The 26,353-nt window shown below is 43.5% G+C and overlaps 2 protein-coding genes across 2 annotated transcripts in view; both read right to left on the bottom strand.

The window, feature by feature from the left end:
* LOC134417136 (tyrosine 3-monooxygenase-like) overlaps positions 1-1,326 on the bottom strand; it is a 28,706-nt gene extending 27,380 nt beyond the window's left edge. The window contains exons 1-2 of the mRNA XM_063153986.1: positions 1,132-1,326; positions 80-254 (exon numbers count right to left, since the gene is read on the bottom strand). Of these exons, the coding sequence (XP_063010056.1) occupies positions 80-254; positions 1,132-1,326 (370 nt within the window). The remainder of the gene's footprint in view (positions 1-79; positions 255-1,131) is intronic.
* A 1,860-nt stretch (positions 1,327-3,186) lies between these two features.
* PAH (phenylalanine hydroxylase) overlaps positions 3,187-26,353 on the bottom strand; it is a 36,604-nt gene continuing 13,437 nt past the window's right edge. The window contains exons 4-14 of the mRNA XM_063153984.1: positions 24,500-24,683; positions 18,933-19,021; positions 16,291-16,358; positions 13,728-13,924; positions 12,675-12,810; positions 11,064-11,133; positions 9,594-9,650; positions 8,489-8,584; positions 8,035-8,168; positions 5,774-5,889; positions 3,187-5,207 (exon numbers count right to left, since the gene is read on the bottom strand). Of these exons, the coding sequence (XP_063010054.1) occupies positions 5,164-5,207; positions 5,774-5,889; positions 8,035-8,168; positions 8,489-8,584; positions 9,594-9,650; positions 11,064-11,133; positions 12,675-12,810; positions 13,728-13,924; positions 16,291-16,358; positions 18,933-19,021; positions 24,500-24,683 (1,191 nt within the window). The 3' untranslated portion in view covers positions 3,187-5,163. The remainder of the gene's footprint in view (positions 5,208-5,773; positions 5,890-8,034; positions 8,169-8,488; positions 8,585-9,593; positions 9,651-11,063; positions 11,134-12,674; positions 12,811-13,727; positions 13,925-16,290; positions 16,359-18,932; positions 19,022-24,499; positions 24,684-26,353) is intronic.

Genomic DNA, 26,353 nt, shown 5'->3' with positions numbered 1-26,353 from the left:
TTACTATTATGAAGCTGAAGCTAAAGCTAAAAAAAGTTACTCCAAAGGAACTGCACTAAGAGATGCATACATGTCTTACCTTTGTCTTCTCTGCTGGTTTTCACATCCTTTGCTACTCTCTTTAAGGAGGTGACAAGGATACCAACATCAGCATTGTGAACTTCACATTCAACAAAAATGTCAAGATCATCCACAGAGTTCTTGGGCTTTTTGGCTCGACGGGTTTCAAAGTGATAGATTTGAGTTTCAAACATCTGCAAGAGCCAAGTGTTCATATGATGAAGCTTCTCCAAAGACTGAAAATCCAGGTAAGTCTAGATACATTTCTACAATGTCTTTAAAAGGTGACTAAAAGAGGGATTAACTAGAAGAACATGTTAGGCAATGAAGTCCAATAACAACTGGTTTACAAAGAGCTAAAATACAGACAGAGCTAAGGGTTAAACACTATTGCATTGGGGAGAGAAAGAAGGAGATGAAAGATGAGATACTGTTGACTGTAGAATTTCATCTGTGCAGAAATAGCAAATGAGTGGTTGGGTAACTTAAAACCCTGCCAGAATGAAAGCAGATCTATTGATGTATAATAGCACCATAATCATTAAATAATGGTGAGAAATAAGTAACAAGCACAATACTTTTATTTGGAGTTATTCATTTTCCCAGATAAGAGTGAGCACCTGGTAGGGGCACTTCAATTGTCCAGACTACATAATGCCTGTGTGGTTCACAGCTCTCATAGCCTTTGTATCTCCTGCCAAATATGCAAAGAAAATTCACTGGCTCCTGACATCCCCACAGTCCGAGTGCTTGAAACGCTGGCCACCACAACTGCTAGCAAGAAACAACTGATTGGTATCTGCTCTAAGCAGCCCTGGCATGAAATGGTGATTCTTCTAAAAGACTGTGCCCAGGTGCTCCCCACTCCAGAGCCCTCTCCCTCTCCTCCATGAGACCAGCTCACCTCTCTGAGCAGCTGGGACAAAACCAGGATGGGGGAAAGGGGGAAGGCAGCATGAGGTGTAAGGCAGGCAGGAGCAGGAGAAGGGTGAGAGGGGGAGAGATGTGAGACATGAAGGCAGTAGAGACAAAAGAGAGGCTCAGCAAAGAAGGGAATATTGAAGTCTGTACCTCAAAGACTTCAGCTGCCTTGGAGAGCTCAGTCTTCCTCACGTTGTAGAGCGTGAGGGTCAGGATGAGAGACTCTCCATCATCCTCCCTGCTGGAGTCCAGGCTGCCTTGGCTGTCCAGTGACTGTATGCCACACATCTCCTCCTTGCTGGCCTCTTCTTTTGGGCCTGACATCCCCACCAAATCAGTCTTCATTGGGAGATCGGGGAGTGGATTGCCGCAGCCAGATATTGAGTGGAAGCTGCCTGAGGGCGTGGGGGCAATGGCCAGAGGAACTGGTGGGACTGGAGAAGCAGTGTGTCAGTGTGTGGTGAGCTCAGAGGTGCCAGGAGCAGGGACACAGGCTGGCTGCTCTGTGTAGGGTGTAGGGACATTTATGGTGGCCTTGCCAGGCACATCAAGGGAAGCTGCCTGCGTAAATGTGCGCAAGAGCCAAGATGGCCCTCCTCCCCTGGGGACTTCAAAGTGCAGTCCTCCTGCTCTGTTTGAAGGTGTCTGCAAGCTGTTCAGCCCTGGAAAGGGCTTCCTTTGTGGAGAGGCAATCGATTAGCCTGAGGTCCATTTACATCTCCCAGGCTGGACTGGCCTGCACAGAGTCTGAGACTGCCCTTCATCCCCACTCTGTCTCACCTCACTGGGACTCTCTCTGTATTATCTGCATCCCCAGTGAACCAATGGGCTTTTTTCCCAAATCATAGCCCATTCTGAGTGTTGTCTCCTCTGCACAGACAGAGATCTGAGAGTGCCAGAGAGACCTCAGCCAGAGTCAGAATCCATTGCCTGTTTCTGAGCTTTTCCTACCCACAGGGTCTGGAACCTGTTCTATCCTACCCCTCCATGAGTGGAATGCTGCCCCCAGGCTACATTCCTCCCTTGGAACCTGTTTCTGTGACCATTTTCTCTCCCAGTGAAATAGGCTCTCAAAAAGACCAGGGTCACATCTTTCATGTGGGTGGCAGAATAAGTTCCAGGGGGATTTAGCTCTGCTCCTGACAGGACAGGCACATCTTCCCTTCCCTTACACTTGACATAAAAAGAATTATTTCTGGATATGAGAACCCATATCTTCATACCTCAAGTCACAGTGTGCCAGAGCCCCTGTGGGTTGGTCTGATGGGGACCCCCATTCTGCAGGTCCAGAGATCAGACCACCCCTCTGGCCTCCCTTTGCAGCAGTGGTGGCAAGGTTTGGTACAGGAGAAGGCCACATCTGATCACCACAAACAACCTGCTCTTTTTTTTAATCTGGTACCATTTCAGGTATCTTTATCCTGTATGAGCAGAGAGCCACTCATTTGAGATGGATGTTGCATTAATATTTTTAGTTTATTTAGGTTAATTTAGATGGTTACATCTGAACATCAAAATGTCTTTGAGAGCGGCCAGCACGGTCTGAAGCAGCAGAGGGAGTTTTAAAAACAATGCGTTCCTGTGGACTGCTCCTGTGCTTAAACCCTTTTTCAGCAATTTCTGCATTTTTTAGGGACTAAAATGTCCCTTTTACAAGACTGCTGTCAGATGTAGGCATCTCAAGATACCCAGAGGTGTCCACCAGTGCAGACTGGCGTCCTTCCATCACAGCCATTGACCTGGGCCAAGGTCACTGTGAAGGAAAGGGCCTCACAAAAAGCTTCTTTGATCACCTGGAACTGAGCTGGGCATGAGGACGCCAAGAAATGTGATCACAGTGGGATAGAAGTGAGGAAGGTTACCTAAAAGATTAGCTTGGGGTAGGTTAGTCAGAGCAGCACCCAGAAACTTCTGAGTATGCAAATGTAGAGGAAGCTGGGCTTGGTTGTGCATGTCTAAGTAATGGCACACATCAGGGAATTTCATAATCTTGGCTGGATGAGTGACTGTCAACCAGCCCAGGAGAGCCTTTTTCTGTCCTGGAGAGCACCTCAGATGGGTATTACCTCTTACCTGAGTATTTAATTCTGGTTGATTTGGATGCTCACCATACAAGGAGGATTTACACCAGTCTGATAATGCAAAAAGCATTTCCTACACAGCTGGAACTTTAGACAAGAAAATAAGAAGTCACCCATTAAGGAGTACTATTTAAAATGTGATTTATTTGTAGTATTTAAAGTACTTAGGTACAAGATTATTTGTTCTGCAAGAAAATCTACTTTCCATACATTTCCTCTGCTTTTAAAATGCTGAACATTTAATTTTTGCTCATCTCTTGCTGAGCAGCCATTCCATGATGCTTTGGCTGGAACTATTGCTCATTTAAACCTGTATTAAGGCACAGAGAATCAGACATGTGGCATCAATATTCTCTAACTATTCCACTTGCACATAAAAGAAAGTCATGAATCCTGAGCTCTCAATATCACTATAGAACTACTGCTGCTGTCATTCAAGCCAGAAGCAGAGGAGCTTGGAAAGCTGTCTGAGGATTAGTTTGAAAGACTTTACCCTTGGGATGAAATTGCCTCTTTGTAGTATACAGTTACCTCATGGGTCCTATTATATTAAGAGAGAAAAATATGGGCTACTTTCACACTGAAAATACATGTCAAGTGAGATTGAAAGATCTAGAGAGACATTGTGATGAGAAAAAAAGGAATAAAAAGATACTGAGATAAAAAAGGTTACTTCAAAGCACCAAAATGATACCATTTTGCATAAATATATGTCTATTGAAAAGGATTCCAGCTGGTTTCCTTAAATTAATGTTATTACCTACCATATATATAATGAAAAGAACTGTATTTTCTATCTTCCTAAAGGATGATGCTTACATGAAAGCCATATTGATTTTCAAACTATAAATACAAAATTAGTGCTATCACAGGTATGAGACTCGTGGGCTTTCAAATCCCTCTCCATCTTTCAATCTTCTGACAGAAATGTGACCCCTGAGCCATGTTAGTGTCATGATGCTCAATTACTTCAAGCTGGAAATGCAGTTCAGCTTTGCCTTGCCCCATTCTGCTCCAATGTTCCAATGATGAGTTCCCTCCTCCAACCAGGGAGCTACAAGAATTATACAATGTGGACCAGTCCAAGAGGGCACTTAATGCTGATTGAGTGAAATTTATTGGGTAAATACAGAAAGAGCTTCCTGAACAGCAAAACTCTTCTCTCTCCACGCTCAGCTGTTGAGTTAAGCTGGAGCCACCTTTGGTTCCATTTGCTGGCACAGCTGAGATATACTCCAGGACAATTAAAACTGCTTTCGTCAAAAGAAAAAAAGGAGATTAATGCTCAGATGGGCAGTGGAGATACAAAAAGGTGTCATTACTTAGGACCTGTCTTGAAAGATAACATGTTTGGGTTGGAAGGCAGTTAGACTGGGGCACAGCTGAGCCAGGCCTTCCATGGCTTTGTGGGGACTCTAGCCACAGACACGGTGGGTGAGGAGTTGGAAGGCCCCAGCATCTCCAGCTGCATTATAAAAGCCACTTCCTCTCCATTTCCAGATGCTGGTACCCACCTTCTAGGCTGTGAGACCAGAAAGTTAAGAGACACCTCTCAGGGAAGGACATTCACAAAAAATAAACGTAGCCTTCACACATCAGCCATGCACTGTGAGTTTGCCTGTTAAGAGAAATCTCCCCTTGCACCCTGGCAGATCTCCTTGCATACCCTGGAAGGTGTAGAGTTCCAGATCCATGGGAACCTTGGACAACTGCGGGGCACTGAGTGGAGAGTGGCTGTGAGAGAAGGCAAGGTGGATCACTCTGGTCATCACTGACACCCCATCCCTGGTCCCAGACCTCACAGGTGCAGCAGATTATGCTCTGCATGGTGAAGATCTCCTTCTGCTAACCTTTGGCACAAAACATATGCAGACTTCCCCCAGGTTCCCAGGAATAAGGTAATTTTTATACATCAGTGAGAAAAAAGATGGATTGGTGAAGGCCAGAAGAGTTGAGGGTCACCTATAGATGTCTGTTTCTCTGCTAATCTCTAATAATTAAGATATATAACATAATTATTGATGCAGTTCACTGGAAGATAATAGACTGAGGCTAGATCAAGACAGGCAGCTTCTAGTCACGAGCAAGTTACAGCAAATCTTCATTTGATCTTCTGCAGGGCATTGCAAAGGATCCCAATCTCACCTGCAAAGGAAATAATCAGAGCAGTTAATTCCAGAACCAGCCCATTCTAACACTCCTGCGTGTTTTTTTCCCTTTATAGTTGTTCTCTTACAGAACAAGGTGAGCACAGAAGTGCTGAACTGGACATGTTTATTAGGGTTTTACTGGAGCTGTGTCTGCAGAGTCATCCCTTTGCCTTCATCAGCCACAGAAGGCTGGCTCACAGCATCAGAGGAGCTGCGTCTCAGCAGGCTAGCCAATGTGAGGGGGAAAATGTGATCAAAGCCAGGCTTCTCCTTCTCTTCCTTACTGAAAACAGCCAGGATCCACCTCAAGGCCATCTGCCATTTCCTAGCAGCTCCCCCAAAACTGAGTTTTTCAGATTTAGCAAGTTACAGTCAAGTGGAAATGCTTGTTAGAGCTTGGCTAGAATTGGAAAGTAATTTTTTCATGAGAAAGGAGATATGTGCTGCCTTATCTTGGATAGGCTCAGAGCATAAAATGCAACCAGATGGAATCTGCCTTGTGCCTCCTATTTCTGACCCAAGTTTTGAGGAATTCAAGGTAACAAATGTGGAGTTCCTTACTGTTGATCGTGTCAGCTAAGTTCTTCAGCTGCTTTGCATTGTCCAGGACTTCAATCCTCTGTGTGTAGGGATTGTACCGGACAGAGAAAGGACGAGGGATTGTTTGAGCAAATTTCCTGAGGGAAAAAGCATAAACAAATGTACAGTTTAATTTTTATTTTTCCACTAACTAATTTCTTGGTGTGTGCATTTGTTGATTATGGGGATAAGAAAACCCACGGGAAGAAATAACTGAAATTCCTACTGATTGATCTGAGACCGACAACACACTTGAAACTGCATTTGTCCTTATCACCTCTGTTTTTTTTTTTCTGAACAGAACTAAGCTATTGGCATGGCAACACTGCTTCTGGTATAGGCCAACTGTGTAGCAACTGGGATCTACCAAGCTTGAAAACCTCATTTTCCTGTCATTAGTGCAAAAGGTAGGAATTCTAATCCAAGTCTGAGTTTCTGGGGAATTAAGGTCAAGGATCTACATCATCCTGGCATGCCAAGGAGCAAGGAGGCACCAAACTTTTGTCATTGTCTAGCTCTTAAATTACCTGGTAGTTTGCAGGTAATTTAAAAGCTAGACTATAGTTATTCGAGTAAAGCAGCATCTTCTTTTGCAAAACAGTTAATTCCATGTCAAAAGCATTGAGATTTTGGTGTCCTGGGAAAATATTAATTTGCATAACCACAGAATTGCGGAAAGAAGGGCTCTGAATGGGATGAGATGGTCAGGGCTATTGTTCCAGGCTCCTTGTGGACCCCAGCAGGATACTGGCTTATAGATCTGCTTTGTGTTACTGGAGTTATTGCTGAAAGAGGAAGGGAAGCACGCAGGAGTTGATTATGGAGCCCCACTACACAGACTGTGACTCAGCAGGGTAAATCCCATACGCCCAGAACTGTGGAATATGCTGGATGCCACCCTCACAGAGCTTCTTCAGTTTAAGCCTTATTATTAACCTTGTTAAGGACATTGTCTCAAACAGGACCCAGTATGAACAGGCCACAAGGTGTGGCAGTGAAAAAATATTATGTTATGATGAATTGGACATGATGAATACCCAAAAATATTGGTTATGATGAATTTAGCAGCATTGGTCTAGTTTTTCTAAGAGGAGAGATCACATTAGAAGATGGCTTTGCTAAATCTCAGCTGAAGGCAAGATCCCAATTAGAAGATGAATTCCTTAAGCTGAGATCTTTCAGGTCAGTGTCAGAATAATTTCTCAGAAAGGTATTCTCTTACTCACAAACACACAAGTCCAGGTGCAAGCCTCTAACACAGGGACTGGACCAAACCCCAGAACTTCTATTTCAATTTAACCCCTTTTTTTCAGTTTGATCAGTGAAGCAAATTATAAAAGCTCCAAGGTATTTTGTTGCAGCATTTCCCCCTTCCTCAAGGAGCTTGCTTACATACAGAGAAGACAGAAGCTGTGTGCTGTATATCAGTGTCACAGCCCAGAGGAGAAGAGCATCTTTCCCAGGTATTTTCCCAGAGAAAAGGGCACAAGGAAAAGCTGCAGATTTATGACAACTAAGGAAGCAGCAGGGCAGTGAGCTGGGAAGGCCTCAGAGCAGGGGAGCCTGAGGCAGGAGAATATCTTGGGATGCAGAACAAATTATCTTTGAATGGTAGAAAGACAAGGGACTGCAGGTCTGGGACAAGCCTGTGTGTGGCATCTCCAAGTGAGAAATAAGTTGAGCGTGAACCCCATAGCTTGACTAACACCCAGAAATATGGCAGTGCATTTGTGTTTTAACAGGAATAGAAATATTGTCAAGGTGAAAATTAAGCTGAACCCCAACGCAGGCTGAGCAATTCCTGTTCCAAGAATCAGAACTGAACCTGGACATAACTTCAGAGGAAAAGGAGTAGATACTGTGAATTTTTTTTTTTACAAGAACTGTTATTTGTAGTAATGGTAAAGTTACTTGGTTTGCATTAATTAGCCAGATTTGACTTTAAATGTTAGTATCACTGCAATTGAACAAATAATTTTTTTTGTTTCATTTTGGTTAGACAGATGAAGCCCTTGGTTACATTAAGCACAAATTCTTGGTTTCATGCATAAGGTATATTCCTGTTACTACTCATTTTTGCCCAAGATTCCGAGGATATAAAATGTTTATTATCATGAAGCATTGCACTGATTTTTCTAATGCCTCGCAAAACATGATTGGCAACCCAAGACCCATTATGGCAATGAGATCCTCTGTATTTGCAGCAGGCAAGAGTGAGTTCTTCTCTGGAATGACTGGAGTACCTTAGCTTTTCTTTTGCATCTTTAAAACTTTCAGCAACGTAGTAGAGGGGCTGGAACTCAGTAACACAGTACTCCTGCACAGAAGTCTTCTCCAGGGCAAGAGGCCGAATCTCAGGCTTATCTGACAAACAATACTATGAACAAAAAGGTAAGAAATTAATTTCAGTGTAAGAGTGCTTGAACATGCTGTGAAAGAAAGCAAGAGCACCTCCATTTCAGACAGGGAAGAGTTTCTCCTGTGGGATACAGTGATAATGTCACTTACTGGGAAAGAAGGAGCTGTGAGTTCCCTGTGTATCCATACACTTACACATTTATCAGAGATCTACAATGAAGTACTACATTTCATCCTACTTCTGTGCACAAATAATGAAGCAAAACCAAAGACCCAAAGATATTCAGAAAATAAATTTGAATAATTATAAACACATTTGAAATATTTTCTAGAACACACCTGCAGCTCCCCAAATGAAGACAGCAGCCCTGCACCATATGCCTTGAGGGAATCTCCTTCCTTACAAAGCCCAAACTCAACGGTAAACCAATAAACCTGGAAAGAAAATGAGACAGAAACTTACTATTACTAGATAAAAAGCACACCATTTATTTCGAATACATTTAAAGTTTTCATTTCTATATAAGATGATGTTGTGTGTCAAATTCAAGTGAATAAATGCAATAAATGTCCCTTCAGACTGAAATTCTTCTCCTAGGAGAGAAGCACAGTACTAGATTCTCTGTGCCTGAGAATCAGTTCAGTTCCATGACAAACAAAGCTGTGTTTTACTGTGCTTATCTTTGTCAGCAGGAGCAATGAAATTATAGCAATAAAGCTTTATTTTGGCTGGCCAACCCAGTGGAAGTTTGAACCTTATTTTAGAAAAGTTTGAGTCCTGTTTCACACAGGGAATCTGACTGCAGCAGCGGCGTGACCAGGCTGTTGGTGCAATAGAGAAGGAAAGTGGTGAGCGGCCTAATTTGACTCCTGGGTCTGTCCTTTTGAAAGGATACCTGCCCTGGCTCAGAAAAAACTACCCCATCTATCACAAGTGTCAAAGCTGGTGGAATTCTTTGCCCAGGTGCCCCCCATTTGGCACTGGAAGCACTAAACTCAGAGCAACACCCCCAGTTTTATTCACAGTTTTCAACTCAGGGTCTCAGTAGTCTCAGAGTAGCTATCCAGGTGATCTGTGTTGAATACAAAGTGTATTCAGAGTTGGCAAAGTGGAAGAGATGCTTGAAGGTGGAATAGCTACAGAAGCTGCCTCTTGAAATTTCCTGTGGGGATGTAGCAACATACAATCTTTTCTTGCCCAATGTGTTTGTGCTGGAGGAAATCTCGTTTGGGCTTCTGTGTTTAATCACAACTGTCACTTTGAATAAGGGGTGCCAAAGCTATTTTTCCTTTAGTGCAACTGTTTCAGGGTAGGGTTTTCCAATCGTGGTCTTCACTCTGATCCCATTCAGCTCTATGGGAGTTCTATCAGTGACTTCAGTGGCAGCAGAATTAAGACAGCACAGGGAGCTTTGGAAAATTGAGCCCTCATTTATTAAATTACCGTAGCAAGTTTCTCGATGAAATCATCTGGAGCTCCCAGAGATGCCAGTCCAATTTCCTGTAACAATAAACCATTATTCTTCAAGCTGTTTATTGCAAACATTCTTCCTGCCCATCTTATGTAATTGCTCACATTTTAAATGTTACCATTGCCTACTACCACACACAAATGTTTACAGGACATGTTGCTATCATGCAAGATCAATTTTAAACCAGAAATCTCTCCAAAAATGAACAAAGGGTCTTGTCCAAATGTCATTTACAAGGCATGATCCTTTGTGCCTGGTACAAAGCCCATTGAGGTCAAATAAAATTTTCCTCTTGCTTTGACAGGCTTTTGATCAAGCCTACAATGAATGATAGGGACAAAAGGAGGCAAATCAATCACACCTACACACCTTATGTATTTCTCTTTGTTTTGATGGGTCCTGATTAAAGGAGTTTTCCTGGAGCCTTGAATGAGCTATTTTTCCTGAATGACAGGGCATGATTTGAAAGAGCTTATTCATACCTTGGGAGCTAATGGAGATTTTTCCAGGAGGCATGCAATAATTGGATTCAAAAGACAAACCCATGAGACTACATATAGCCAGGTTCCTTCCTTGATTTGCTCTAGTGAGGACTGGATAGTGCTAAACTTAGAGGGCTCTTCCCACACACACCAAAGGCATTAGAGCAGTTTATCAAATCCTTGTAAGCCAAGGTACAGGGCTTATCTGGGAGGAAACATCAGTTCTGAGAAAGGGCAAAGCCTAAAGGCAATACTGAAAACTTGCTAACGAGATCAAACTGACTTTTGTCTTTTGAGATGTTACATCAAGCCTGCCTTCCTTCCTTCCTTCCTCCCTTCCTTCTTCCCTTCCCTTCCCTTCTTCAGCCTTTATGTCTTTCTCTCTGTGTATTTCCAAGTTTTCTGTTTTTATGCCTTTCTCTTTGTGTATTTCCATGTTTTCTGGTAGGATGCAGCCAAAAGTTTACTGCTTCACCAGGGTTTGGCTTCTTTTCCAGAGACATTAACACTCCCAGAAAGAATTCTCCTCTCCAGCCTTCTCCCCTGCTTACAGCTGAGACAGTTCCACACCTCACTCAGCCCCTGATGACATTTTAACAGAAAACAAAACAAAATCTCCATTTTCCCTAACATTTGAATGTCATCATGAGGTAATAATCCATCTGACTCATGAGTTATGTGACTTCACTCAGAAGGATCAACATCTGCAGGAAGGTTTTAAAATGATGGCTTCACAGGTTCTGTCAAAAAGCAACTCACACAAGATCATGTTTGGAGTTGGACTTTATGTTTTTACCTCTGTGAATTGTGTCCAGACTTCAAGCAATAAATAAACCACCTCAGCCACTCTTACACAGTATGATTAAAGGTGAATCTGCACCACCCTTCACAGCTCTTGGATCATCCTCTAAATTACTTTGTGTTTAATTATGTACATAATATTACCACTGAATAACTTACCTGGGAAAACTGAGCAAAACTGGGATCAGCAAAGAGAGGCACGTGTCCTAGCAGCTCATGACAAATATCACTGCAGGAAAATATGACATCTGAATAACTGTGATTCAGGAAAAGTCCAGCAATGCTGGAAGAATGCCCTAGAGCCAGCACACTTCAAGAGCACAGTGCATTTGCTCCTACCAGCAGATATCATTCATAGGAAAACATTTTGCTCTGAAATTATTCTTGTGGTGGAAATGCTTGCAAACCCCCGGGTTTTCTATGCTTTTGCATCACAGACTGTTCGATTTTTCCAATACGCAGAAGTGATTTGATGAGATGGAAAGGGGAAGGGGATAACAGATCAAAAAAAGAAATAAAGGAAGAAAAAAGACATTTCAGCCTGACAATGGGGTAAACAAAAGCAGGAAAGAAAATCAGAATAATCAAAAAAAGATAAAAGAAAGGAAAAAGAGTTTGTGGAAAGTAGGAAGCAAAAAAAAAAAACCAAGGAAGAATTGCAACAATATGAAACAGAATAAGACATCTGTTTTTAAAGTGGCAAGTGGAAAAGGACAGCAGATAGGTGTAGGAGCGTCGGGGGGGTAGGACGGTCGGTATGGATGGAGATGAGAGATCTCTGAAGTCAGGTTGTGGAATTTGGGGTTTATTGGAAAGGGCCTGGGTGCAGGGCCCTGCTTGGAGCTGCCAGCCACAGCTCGGAGCAGGCCCGAGAGAAGAGAGGGGTAGAGAGGATGAGAGGGAAAGAGAGTAAGAGTGTAACGGAGTAAAAAGGGTAAGACAGCAAAAGCATAAGAGAGCAAAGTTCCCGTTACAATACCATAAATCTTCTTCTGTGTTGAATATTCTGATTCTCACTAACCAATCTAGTACAAGATACAAATCCTATAGCATTTACATACAGCCTATAAGAATCACTACATTACCATACTGTGTTACATTTTAAACCCTAAAAACTCCTCTTTGGACGCCTTCTGCCAAGCTAGTAGGGTCTGCTCTGACCCTTGGGCCTGTCTGCAAGCAGAAGGTGTTGTTTCATCAAAAGGGGATTACCTTCAGTCCACCACACCATTGTTTTCCAGTTGTTCAGCAACTAAGGTGTCTCAAAGCTTGCTTTCATTTCAATCTCACTTATAGTTTCCATAGTCTCAAAATCTTTGGCCAGACAATCATATTTATACTGCTTTCCTGTTTCATCCTTCCCAACAGATAGGGACAGAGAGAAACACTCCAAAATTAAAAAGAGATGGGCTCTGAGTTTCTGAGGAGCCTGGGCTTCTCCTGTCTTACTGCCAGAAGCTTGCTTGCAGCAGGTTATGTCCTTGCTGCACTACTTGGGTGCTAATAGCTAAGTGCCCTTGCACACTGCTCTCTTGCATCCCAGCCACCACACAAGCAAAACTCTCTCGTGTGCCCCAGGAGAACTTGCAGAAGTGGATGCAGACTGTTCAACACACTAGAAAGGCTCCATAAACGTTTCCAGAAGAGAGCAGTCCCTTGGCTGCTCTCCCTTAGCCCTGTTCCCAGGAGCCCCAGGCAGCTTTCCCAGCTGGTCTGAGCCTGCTGGTGGTGTGCAGCAGCCTGACACCCTCGGTGTGGCGGGGTACTCACGGCTCCGGGGTGTACATGGGCTTGGAGGCGTGGCGGATGTACTGCGTGGAGTGGAACACGCGGAACGCCAGCCCCGCCAGGAAATCCCGGGAGGAGAGCAAGCCGGCCACGGGACGCAGCCGAAACCCAGTGCAGCCTGAAGGGACAGACAGACAGCACCTTAAAAACAGCTCTGTGCTTGATTTATCCCCATCCAGACTCCTTAGAGAGGGAAAAGTTTGTTGACGGCTGTTGGTTTGGTTTTTTAAAATCTCCTTGTTATAGATGGATAATGAGATGATTTGCTCTCACAATTAAGAGATAACTATTGTGTGACTATTAAGAAAAGCTTTAATGATGTACAGTTATGTTATTGTAGTTTAGATGCCCTCTGCTCTCCCCACAGTTCCCTTTCCCCCCTGTGTTGCTGCCATCACACAGCCTGGGCTGTCCAGGACAGGTACAAAGAAGCTGCACAGGTCTCCCTGGCACGGGGCAGGGGGGAATGGAAAAGCTTGGGGGTGCTCAGGGGGGCAGCATGGCAACACCTGACCTCCAATCCAGTGACAAGAAAGCATCTCCACTGATAAATGGCAAAGAAGAGCTGACTGACAGGCTTTGGAGGGGCCAGGGCTGGCTGATACAACCCCAGGGGTATAAACGACTGAGCATCCCTCTTGAAGATGAACTGGCCACATGTCATGCACACGAGCAGTTCCCAGCACTGCAATTTTTTCCTTATGTAGTCCTTTTGTTGTATTCTTGTTAAGGTTTAATTAACCTTTTTAAATTTTCAAAGTGAGCAGTTGTTTCTCATATCCTTATGTTAAATAGAGTTTAATTCCAGGCAATTTTCTGCCCAGGAATACCACCAGCACAGTATCTGAGCATTTGTCCCATTGTATCCCCAGAAGCATTAGAGAAAGACCTGGGACACAGGCTAAGTGACGTGCCCAAAAATCTTAGGGAACCTTTGCTAAATCAAGGATTGTTTTTCCTTCTCTGGAAGCACCACCCCCACTGATAGCTGAGGCCTTTCATTTCATTTGGTTCTTTTAGGGGCTTCAAACTTACTCTGCAAGAAATTTGAAACGTCTTCAAGCTGGGGAATATTGTCCTCCCTGTAGCCACAGTACTTCTCCAGCAGTGGGAACACGTGGTTGTGTTCATAGCAAGCATGAGTTGGATACAGACTCTTCAGCTCCCTGAAGACAGTGCCCCAAGTTTTCTTTTCTTCTTCCGTATAGGTGACTCGTGGAATAGGTTGGCCACTAGAAAGAAAATGGATGTCCTCAATAGCAGCCACAGAAAATGTCTTATGCCATCAACATGCTCTTTGTCCTTTCCCACTTTCCATTTTTAAAACAGTTTTGTTATTCTGCTTCATGTTGCAGCCTTACTAGGACTGGCCAGGAGCTGCTGGTGCAGGAGAGGAGCTGCTTTTGGGTTGATGTGCAAGTGCAAAAGGAACCTCACTTGTCCCTAGGAAGTGTCTGGAAAGGACTCTAATGACCTTGGCTGAGATAATGGCCTTTAGACAGCTCCTTGCATTATTGTGTTAAAAATAAATCAGTGCTTATTTGTCTTTTAAAGGTGTTCTTCTAAAAATACTTGCTCGCTGTTGGTTTCAATTTGTTTTTTCTTTCTTGATATGAAGAAGCTGTTTTACTTCTTGCTCTAGTGAGCATTTCATTAATGTTTTTTGTAAAAACATGAAACCATCAGCTCCATAAAACTCTGCTGCAGTGACAGAGAAATTCTGATCTGTGCTCTGTGCCGTAACAGATGCAGACTCCAGCCAGTTTGACTTTTTATAATTGTAAGGAGCAATTATGAGTTAAATCCCACCCTCAGGCCTCCACGTGCTTAGCTCATGTTGAAGCTAACAGGAGTTATCCATCACAAGCAGTGCAGTTTGGCCTCCTGTGAACAACCAATTCCTTAGCAATAATGTTAAGGCCATAGGTGAATCCAGCAGCTTTGAGATAATCAAAGGGGTTTAAGTAACTTAATAGGTTTAACAACACTGCTGGAACAATGCTGAAGCTTTCCAAACCCCAGAGACCCATTGTTAAACTCTTGATGACACCCCACCATCTCCCACTTTCTCTTTATTTTTTTTCTTGAGCCTCAGGGCAGCTCCTCTGGAGAACCATCACCTTCTGTCTCTCTGTATCAGCTCTCCTTGATCTGTGGAGCTTTAAACATCATGCTGAATTATGAGGATTGCTGGGTGATTTTTGTTCCTATAGCACTCCTAAATAATCCTCAACCACCTTCCAGGTGGTTTCTTTTGACCTTCTAGGACTACTGGGGGAAGCTATGACTTTAAAACCTTTCAAATTTCAATTAAAAAAATTATAGGGATCAATGGGGTCAGAAGCAAAGTAAGGCAGAGGAAGGAGGGAAGCTAAAAGCAAAGAGAAATCAGGGAAATTGGGAATTCAACAAAAAACAGTGGGTTAATCTATCATGAGAGGAGGCAAAAAAGCAAAGGCAAAGTAGGGGCAAACAGCACAAAGAAAGAGGACAGAACAGATGCAAAAGAAGGGATAGAGAAGAGGATTAAATTAATGTTAGGAAGAATACAAGGCAAGCAACCACTGGCCCATCTCACTGTGGCAGCTGTGTAGCACCTTCACAACTTAAGAACCCTTTCCTTTTCAGTGAAGCCTGATAACTTTGGTTGTGCCTCTCCTCCTGTCCACTTCTCTGTATCTTCTGTGGGATATCTAAGAATGGACATTAGATCTGTTCACATCTAGACACAAAAATCTTATCCAAATTTTCTGGCTATAAACTGGATTTCTGACTTTTTCACCTGACATTTTGTACTTTCCATAAACCAATCCAATTTTGTCTCTCCTTTTGTGATTACACTATTAGCTCTTTGGCTCAAGGGCTATCTTGCAAAGATATTAATTGCAAATTGTAGCCCAAAATTTATAATATATGTTAATTTTACTTTGCAAACACAGTTTTTACCAGTCCCAGGAAGAATCAAGCCCAGTAGTACTGATCTACACACACGAGTGTCTCTGGAAACAGAATTTTTTCTCCTCCAGATCCGATCATTGAAAGCAATCAAATAAGCTCTAACTGAATTTATCATCTCTATTAATTTATTTTTCTTGGGAAATGAAAGCCTAAATTGCTGATTGCAGCTGGATTAGACATGATAAAAGTAGGGTAACAGACGCTGGATTAGCATCAGAACCATATGTTATTCATTATTTTAATAGTGTATGCAGATCCTGCTTTAATGTTAATGATAGGCACTCCTCCCTCAGCCCTGGTTTAATGGGGAATACCAGATTTATTCAATGCTCAGGCCTTTGTAGCAGCAACAGTCTGCTGCTCAATTAGACAACAAAGCTGGGAAAGAGGGGTGTTGTGGGGAGAGAAGGGAGATGATGTCTCTTCTAAACGTGTGCCTGGAACAATTTACCTTTGTTTGGCTGCGATTTGGGGATAAATGCGTGAACAGGAAGATTTAAACACGTGGCAGAGAAAAGCCAACAGCAGGAGGATGCTTGTGGAAAAGCAGGGGTAGGCAGCAGGGTGAGCAGCCTAGGAGAGGGCAGGAGATGAGGGCAGGAGATGAGGGCTTGGTCTGTCCCATGCCGTGGGTACTCACTGTCTGTAGTTGTAGGCGATATCCGCGAACTCCTTCCTCCGGGCCCGGTACACGGGATCTTTGAACCCCTGCAGAGAAACACTGATGCTCAGCCCATGCAAAATGGTCAGTAAAGGAAAAAGGTGAGGAGCCTTGCCATCAGTGAGCACCCACAGGCATGGCTGGTGCATCCCAGAAGGGCAGCAAGGTCAGTGGGTGTGACCGTGTTCACAGGGGTCTTGGGATGAGGGAAGAGACGAGGATCTGACTCCATGTTTCAGAAGGCTTGATTTATTATTTTATGATATATATTATATCAAAACTATACTAAAAGAATAGAAGAAAGGATTTCATCAGAAGGCTAGTTAAGAATATAAAAGGAAGAATTATAACAAAAGCTTGTGTCTCGGACACAGGGTCCGAGCCAGTTCACTGTGATTGGCCATTAATTAGAAACAACCACATGAGACCAATCACAGATGCACCTGTTGCATTCCACAGCAGCAGATAATCATTGCTTACATTTTGTTCCTGAGGCCTCTCAGCTTCTCAGGAGAAAAAATCTTAAGGAAAGGATTTTTCAGAAAATATCATGGCTACAGGTGGGAAAGCTGCCTCAGTTCTGCCAGGCTCCACTCAGCCAGGGCAGCGCTCCTTCCTGGGCTGCCTCCCTGAGCAGCAACAGTCTCTCACCACCCCTGCCCCAATAAATCCTTTCTTTTTCTCATTTCCACTTCCTATAAGATAGGGAAACGTTCCTTTACAGCAACAACAAGGTGCCCCTGGCAAGAGCAGCCCAGAATTATCAGTACTTGGATAACCATGCCCTTCTGGTTTCCCTTGAAGCTTGTTGCTGTGCCTGGCACAGCCGAGCTGCTCTAGAGAACCAGAATCAAAACATATTAGAAACACATTCATCAACTCAATCGGACCTTTTAGGCAGATTTTCAGCGTGAACCACACTTAAAAGTGCTCATTTTCAAACTGCTGGAGGATCAGTAGCCACTTAGCAGGCCAAAACCCCCTATTTGTAGTACAAATTCAACTATTTGAAAGCAATTAATGACTACAAAGAATGTCTAATAGACCTTGTGGCTGGGAGCTTGACCTTTGCAGCTAATTAGCAATAAAAGCAAGGATAAGAAATAAAACCTCTAAATCTTCATCTAGGATAACCCTTCTCCCACCCCAGTGTGCCTGCTGTTTGGATTAAAAGGTCCTCAGGAGCAGGAGTGCCTTCACCACCTGGAGTGCAGAAACATTCTCCCTTCCAAGCTAGGATGCCCTTCTGCAGGACAAACAGGAACAGCTCCCTGGGCACTGCAGCATAAATGCAGTGATCCAGAGATCCATAAATGCATCTCCTAGTGGTCAATGGCACAACTGGACTGAGGGGCCACAAAACACAGCCAAGTACAGGAGGAAGCTGAAGCAGAGTGTAAATTCACAAGTGTGAATCAAAAAGGGACAGCCAATGGCCAAAGAAATGCACTGTCCAAGGTTAACCTGTCATGGAGGTCATTGTAATTAAATTCCGTGCATCACTTTACTAAAAACACAGGCTCCTTTAATTTATCTTTTTCTGCACTCTGTGGACTGTCATCTATTTACCCCAGCAGCTGGCTTGCTTTTTTTAAGGCACAAGTGCTCACTAACTAATTCTAGGAACTGGAGGAAAGACACTTAATTTCTTTTTATATATTTTTCTTTTCTTTTTTTTTTCTTGGTTCTTTTTTCAAATACAATCCTGGTCTATTCCCACATGACACACAAGGGGGCCATTGGCTCAGTGTACCCCCTTTCATCCTGCCTCTCATATGGCCACAGTGAACATCATGAATCATTGTGCATGGTACATAACACGTCTTGAATTAAGCAATAGGTAGTGAATGACTAATCACCCCATCTCAATTAAACTAATAGCAGCAATTTTTGGTGCACTGCATGTAATTTATTTATAATCACCCTATCTCAATTAAACTAATAGCAGCAATTTCTGGTGCACTGCATGGAACTCAGTGTGTTTTGACAAATGAAAGTAAGTTGTTGTTTGCTTGGAGAGGGAATAGAGGCAGAAAATATTCTTGTATCTGAACAAAACTGAAAAACCACAAAACTTTTTTTTTTTTATCAGCTAAGTCAATGAACAAAACTTTCTGATGCTACCATTTAAACCATAAACTTTTTGAACCAAGAATATTTTCTTTTGTCATGTCTCACCTTAAAAGTACCATGTCAGATTTAGTATCCACGTAACAATACACTGAGCTAAATCATGTGTATGTAATCAAGAATCAAAAAAGTCTTTCTTTCTCTGTGCTATGCCATGTTGCTTCTTTTCCTTGTTAGTGATACACAAAGTGAGCCTGGAATCACTACATCAGAGCCTCCTGGGAAGATTAGATGTGTCCTTGTGGTGGCCTTGTGCTCTGAAAACCACTACAACTTTTAAGATCTCATGGTATTTGCTCAATTATAGCAACCTTTGGTTTAATTTACTCCATAACGAGGGATTGGGCTGATTATAACCCTAGAAATGTGATAGTCTTCTTGTCCTGCACCATGTGAAATTTAGTCTACTAGATCTGTATTAAAAAAGAGCAAACTTAAATGAGAGAAACATCAGTGCCATTAACTAGAGAAATTGCTAAAAAAATTCTTACAGGATGATCAGCATCCAATTCTGCTCCATAGCTTAGGATCTGGTTGGCAAACCTGTCCAGCTCCTGGATACTTCTTGGGAACCACGGTACTGCAAAAGAGAAAAGAAATAGAGACTGGTATCCTTTGTTACTTGATTTTTGGCCTCCTTCTGATATTTTCATCTTTTCATCATACATATAAAGAAACATAGGCAAGGGGCTAAGTTCTTTCAGTCCTTTTGCCCATAATCAAAACAAGAACAAACCAAGCAAGTTGTCTTGAATTTGTGATTGTTTCACACTGTTGGGAGAATACAGAACATCAAGAGCATCTGAACCTTGGTGCAGAGCTGCCTTGTAATGTTCATGATTTTCTGTATATTACTTCTGGTGTCTTGGCTTATCAAAATGCAAAAAAAATTCACAATAAGTGAGAATCATCCCCTTCAAAGGAACCACAAGAAACTCCACAACAAGGATAAAGAATTTTTGGACTGTCTGAAACACTCTAAGATCTACTTGGTGGATCCACTTGTGCTAGGATTCTGAAACAAAGCGACAAATGGCATCCTAATACCTCAGACTAGCACTGCAGTCATTACAGAATTATGCATTAACTTGATTAACTTTCTTGGTCTGGTTCTCTATTGACTTGTAACTCACGTGCTATACCCACTGTCCCAGGCACAGCCATGTGAGAAGGGACCATGGTGAGCACACAGAGTGTAATGCACTTGTGACCCTCTCATTACAGGACATAAGGTGCAAGACAATGAAGAATCACAGGGATTTCCAGATGTGATGTGTTGAGATAAAAAGGGTAAGTCAAGCTTCTCCATGGCAATTCAATACAGGGGACTGAGCAGGGGCAGCCTCTATCAGTAAAAGTTTACAATTCCTCGAGACACTTTCTGGTGGACAATGGGTGTTGCTTGCCCAGCCAGTGCTTGGCAAACAGCTGATTCCCCTCTGTGGCTCTCTGCTCAGCTGGGAGCTCTGCTGCCGGGCCATACCTCCCCATCTTATTTTGGGGGCTCTGCCAAGTGAACCTGATCCTGGGCCAGCAGCTGCTGAATGAGTTCCCTGCAGTGCCCTGGTGATGGGGCTCATCCCAGACCTCATGGACCACCTGCAGGATAAGAAGATCTCTGTCTCCAGGACTATTCAGCTTTGTGCCGAGCCTCACAGCACGGAGGGCACTTGTAGCTCACTGGGTTCCTGCGAGGCACCTGCACAGAGGTGCTGGAGCAGCAGCAGCTTTACAGGGCTCGATTTGGGGCCCCAGGCAGAGAGAGAGAGCCCACACCACAGATCCTGTCCCATCCAGCCTGGCTCCATGCTGGCAGCCTGCACATTTGTTTGCTTGAGCATCCCGGGATGCAGGGACCCTTCCCTGCCCGGCAGAAGGGGGATTTGGTCCGCCCTTCTCCAGGATGCTCTCCCTTCCCTTGCCCTGAAATCCAGACCTGAGCGAGTCACTAGATGGCAGCAGCAGACCCGGGAAGGTCCCCAGATGGGTTTCTGCGCTGCGGGATGCATCGCTGGTTATCCTATTTGCTCCAGAAACACTCTCTCCCCTCGCTGCCAGAAAGTTTCCTGCACCCCAAACTCCTTCACTTAAACTAGTCACAGGGGAGAGTAGAAAAAGGTGTGTTTGATTTATAGAGAATAGTCACTATTACACTATGTCCTGCCCATTTTCCACCTGGGCTTGTCTCCTGGCTGTATCACTGACCCTTGTGTGATGGTGGGGAATTGCTTCACTGTTTTGTGCTTCGCACTCCCCACTACCAGCCTGGGGTGAGGCACACTGGTAAAGGTTTTATGTTAGGCACTGAGGAAAAAAGGCTGTCTGGCAGCCCCACAGCAAAGGATTCGTCTGTATTAGAGAGAAAACCACCCTTCTCGGGGATGCACCATGACCTGGAAGGTCCAAGCTGTGTAGAAAAATTGGTGGGGGCTGAAGTCTGCACTGGATTTTGGCAGAGATGTCTGTAGGGCTTTGCTGGCCTGAATCAAAAAGGTCTCATTGGGCCAGGTTTGAAACATTGCTGATTTTCATTACTTTCATTAAATATCTTATTCTCAAGATTACATTAGTACTTGGTGCAGACCTCATTAAAGACTCGAGGAAAAACTGACTCCAGGCTGATGTGGTGTCAGTCCTGGGTGTGGAGATGGGTGATTTGATTTTTCCCTTAATAGGAGAAGCAACTTATCTTCCTGGCACCAAGTCCTGATCCTGCCTACCCAAACACCAGCAGGGGATAAATGAGAGCAGCTCTGAGCTTGCAGAGCTGGATGGACATGGCAGGCTGTGGAAGGGAAATCCCAAGGAGACTTAGTGCTGCTTGCACCAGCCCAAGTTGTTAGGGTGGGTCCTGGAAAGTGCTGAGCTTTCTCAGCTCTCATGGAAACAAGAATCAAAGACTCTGGGCACAGTTCTGGGGCAAACACTGCACCAAGTCCATACAGCCCTCACATCAAGGGCCAGGGTGAAAAAAGGGGACTGGTGGGTCTTCTGCCTAAATGTGATGTGCCAGGACGTTGTCCCCAGCCCTCCCAGAAACTATTCAAAAGATGAAATCAAATTAGCCCCTGGCTGAATCTATCCCGTGTTTTGTTTGCAGCATCCTCCTGCAGCCAGACTCTCTGTCTGTCTGTCTGCACAGTCATTAATGAACTGCCAGGGCCAGCTCCTGCAACACTGGGCCTCTGTCAAGGTCTGACGAGCCAACGTGGGCTGATCAGCAATAAATATTGATTTGTCTGTAAGTGAAACAGCAGCATTTATATGGGATGGTGCTGGACACCCAAGTGGTGACCAAATTACTGTGGGGTCAAATGCTGAGCAGAATGCTAATGAGCCATTTAAATGAGAGGCAGCAGAGCAGGACTTCTGCAGAATCCTCCACTTGGACCATTGTGAGGAGGGTCAAAGACAGGTCTATGCAATTTATAGCAGTTCAAGGCCCAGGTTTAGCCCTTTTTAAACACTCTCAAATGCTCTGGCTAGCCTCAGGGTCTGGCAAACAAGGGCCCTACAGATCCTCAGCTCCCAGCTTGTTTCAGAAATGCAATAAATTGTCTGCATTTCCCTAATGCTGCAACAGAATAATATTTAATTATTTTTATTCATGGGCTCCAAGTGGACTGCAGCTACCATCTTGTTCCCAAAAAGAGCCACTAGGAGATGCACTGTGTTTTTACAACAAATCTTTCCACATACACAAAGAGCTTTTGGCTCAGCAGCTGCCAGCCCTTCTCATCTGAAGCTCCAAAGCTACATTTGGATTTAGAGAACTTTGCTGGCCTGCTCTCACCTAAAATTACACTGCTGATCCAAATCTGATATTTGTAACTATTGGAATGTGTCAATTAAACGTTGCATTAAGAAAAGATACTAAAAGCAGTTAAAGTGACAAGGAAAGGAAAGGAAAAGGAAAAGGAAAAGGAAAAGGAAAAGGAAAAGGAAAAGGAAAAGGAAAAGGAAAAGGAAAAGGAAAAGGAAAAGGAAAAGGAAAAGGAAAAGGAAAAGGAAAAGGGGAAAGGAAAAGGGGAAAGGAAAAGGGGAAAGGAAAAGGGGAAAGGAAAAGGGGAAAGGAAAAGGGGAAAGGAAAAGGGGAAAGGAAAAGGGGAAAGGAAAGGGGAAAGGAAAGGGGAAAGGAAAGGGGAAAGGAAAGGGGAAAGGAAAGGGGAAAGGAAAGGGGAAAGGAAAGGGGAAAGGGGCCGTTCACTTATCCCTTGCCCAATAAATCACATACACACCATGTTTAACATACATATAATATATGTATGTTAAACATACATATAAATATGTTAATATACAGAAGGGACAGAATACAGAAATTTCCTCTGAGTGCCAACAAAGCAGTGCCCCAAAAAAGGGACTGTGTTCTTTCCAGAGGAAACAGAAAACTATGGTTTTTCTTTCTCAAATCATGAGCAGGAGCAAAATGAATCCTTTGCAGGGAAGAAATGACAGCATCCTAGGCTGCAGCAAAAGAATCAGTCCCATAGGATCCCAGATTGCCTCTGGAAGAAAACCTTCCCAGCCTTTACCTGCCCACTGAGACAAGTGTGGCAACATCCCCATAAACCATCTGTCTGAGACTGTGCTCCCTGGAGGCACAGCGCCCTTGTTCTGTGATTTGGGAATAAGATTTCTCACAGGCACATCTGTGGACTGTGACCAGATTTGCCAGGAGGATTCATTTGAAAGACAAGCTGGCCCAAAAGGCACCACAAGGCCTGTTATTTGTTAATGCCATCCCTGATAAAGGACAGCATCTCACCACACTTCCTACAGCTCGGGCTGTTCCCATCTCTCTCTGCCCAGGATTTGCCACCCACAGTTCATCCCCTAAGCAGGGCTCGTTTGACCTTTCAAAATATGGCCCGTGGAGGATTTCAGTTTGGCTGGATCCTTATTGCTCATGAGAGGAGTTGAAATTGAAAAAAAAAAAATGAGAAAGGGCAAGAAGAAATATCAATCTTCCTCTGTCTCCCTGGCAATAAATAGTTCCCATTTTATAATATTTCTGAATTGCTGAAACTAACAAACACAAGTTATCCTCTCAGACAGAAGAGGATCAAATCCCTTTTTGAAGCTGACAGGATAATCTAGCTAAAAAACTCCTTTGATCAGCACAGTAACATGCAGTGAAATCCTAATCCTACAGCTGACCACAGGAGTTTTGACTTCTGTGAGGTCAGAATTTCACATGCAAGACTTTCCTGGATGATATTTAGAGCTGTATCTCTGTCTGACTCTGGCATACGCTATACACTCTGTCTATAAGTTGTTTATAGACCACTTTATTATTTCATAAACTTCTTTATTACCTTCTTCATGCTAACTAGAAAAATGAATGTTAAGCCCTGGTAGGTCCTGTAGCTTTCTTCTGGAAATAAAAAAAGCCCCAAAAGTGAACCTCTTCGATCTGACATGATCATAAATCACCTAATCAACCTTTTGTCCCTTTGTCTATGAATGGGGAAAACTGACTCCAAAGAGAATCTGCCTTCTCCTTTTTCATCTTCAAATGTAATGTCATGGGTAGGACACAAAGGAAACGGTAAAAGGATTACCAGTACTGATCTCAAGGAGGTATTAATGTCCTTTCATGTTGTTCCTAGGAAGGAAGAGGAAGATCCAGGCCTAAAGTATTTAAAGTCTGAAATCCTATTAAAATCACATCTGTTATCTGAGCAGGCATTTAAGTCTGTCTCAGACTATCTGCTAGGCAGCCACCACTGCACCAAGCAGCCTCAACTCCAGCAAATCTCTGAGAATTAGGAGCAGGAGCAACTCAAAAAAATCTTTCCTTATTTCCCTCCAAAGGCAGAACTGCAATTCCCTGGGATTTCTTACAGTAAGGGAGAGTTAGTCCTGTTCCCACCAAAGTGGGTGGCAGAGCCTCCCTAGTTTCACAGGAGACTTAGAATTGTGGCAAAAATTTACACTACAAAAAATCCCAAATGAAAAAGTTAACAGTACAGGAAAAATAGAGACAGGAAAAATAAGTAATTTCAGTATGTGACATAAATAGTCCATGTCAGGGTTAACCTTGTCAGTATATCCTTACCAGTGTCCTTCTTCTTTGTTCGTGAGAGCTCATGGACTGTTGCTCCAATGTCAGTTCTCAAGGACTTGATGATCTTGTCCAGTGCTGGGACATTCTTGCCTTCCAAGTTAATGAAGAATTCATACTCATCTTTGTTGAGACGGGAAGGTCGGGACTCAATGTGGGTCAAGTTTATTCCCTTTTCCTGTGAGAAAGAGAAATTTTGGTCCTGCAGTTTTTGGGGGAAGGAATATGACATAAAGACTGGATAAATACATGTGTCACTCAACAAACCATACTGCACCATCCAAATAACTCAAAAGCAGCCACTGGACTTGAGGACTTTCACAACAGAGAGAGAAGCAGAAAGGAAGAATGAGAAATATGTGGGATTCACCCTTGTACAGAGCTCCAGCACGAGGATTGGGCACTGCTGAAGGCTTAGAGAAAGGTGGAAGCAGGATACTGTCACAGGCATCTTTTCATGAAAAATCCTTTCCTTAGGACTTTTCCTCCTGAGAAGCTGAGATGCCTCAATAACAAAATGTAAACGTTGGTTATCTGCTGCTGTGGAATGCAACAGGTGCATCTGTGATTGGCCCCTGTTAGATGTTTCTAATTAATGGCCAATCACAGCCCAGTTGGCTTAGACAGAGAGCCCGAGCCACAAATCTTTGTTATCATTCTTTCTTTTTCTATTCTTGCTAGCCTTCTGATGAAATAATTTCTTCTATTCTTTTAGTATAGTTTTAATGTAAAATATATCATAAAATAATAAATCAAGCCTTCTGAAACACGGAGTCAGATCCTCGTCTCTTCCCTCATCCAAGAACCCCTGTGAACACCATCACAGGATACAGGCTGTAAACAGGTTTTTTATTGCAAATGGCAACTGCAGTCCCTCAAGCACATAATGAGAGCTGCTCTGTGTTGACAGAGACATTTCCCCAGCACCAACACAGGAAGAAGGCATTCCACCTGTGGAGTGCCCTCTCATGGGAAACTGAATGCTGTCCTGATGAGCATCCTGAGAGAAGACTGGATGAGCAGGCAGCTGGGCACCCTGTGAGATCAGCTTCTGCCAAACCTCTGCTCAGTCACCTGCAAAGCCACCAGGGCTCTCAGCAGCTGTTGGGCAAAGATCCAAAGGGAAGCATGGATCTGCACTAAAAAAGGCAGCCCAGGTTTGTGCAAATAAAAAGATGGGTGTTTTAAATCACAGGATCACAGAGGTGGTGAGGCTGAATGGGGCTTCTGGAGATCAGCAAGTACAATGATCTGCTCAGGTTGCCTAAGCATTGCCCAGGGCTATGTCCGGTCAGGTTTGGAGACTCCTCAATTTCTCTGGGCAACTGCTCCCAAGTCTAGTCACTCTCACAGAGAAGGATTATTTTCTTTAGCACAGAAAATCAAGTTCTATCTCACCAAATATCTTTGCTGTCCATCAGCAGTATCTCCTAGCTCTGAAGAAAGAGATCACTGGCAGCTGTAGCATTGATGACTATAGCCAGTGGAACCTGACCTCAAACATGCTGCCACGTTGATCTGTAAGCAACAAACAGCTAGAAATCCTAATTTTCCAACAAAAAGCAAACAAAAAGTCCAGGAAAACCAAAAATGTTTGGGGAAAAAACCCCCAGAAAACCCAAAAGAAAAGTCCATGAACATCTACCCCTATTAACTGAACCCAAATGTTTTATTGAGCACTATAACTTGAATATGAAAATACTGCTTTGTTGTGGTTTTTTTGTTTGTTTGCTTGTTTTTTGAGAAAATCTTTTAAACGGGTTTCCATGGATATTGATTCTGCCCCCTGACCATCTTGTCAGGCTCACACTGCTGCTGCAGACACAGCATGCCATGGCCAGGTCTGGG

The sequence above is a fragment of the Melospiza melodia genome, chromosome 4 (assembly GCF_035770615.1).
Source record: "Melospiza melodia melodia isolate bMelMel2 chromosome 4, bMelMel2.pri, whole genome shotgun sequence".
Lineage (NCBI taxonomy): Eukaryota > Metazoa > Chordata > Aves > Passeriformes > Passerellidae > Melospiza > Melospiza melodia.
Note: the sequence above shows the minus strand (reverse complement) of the source record. Positions and strands in the feature narration are given on the sequence as shown.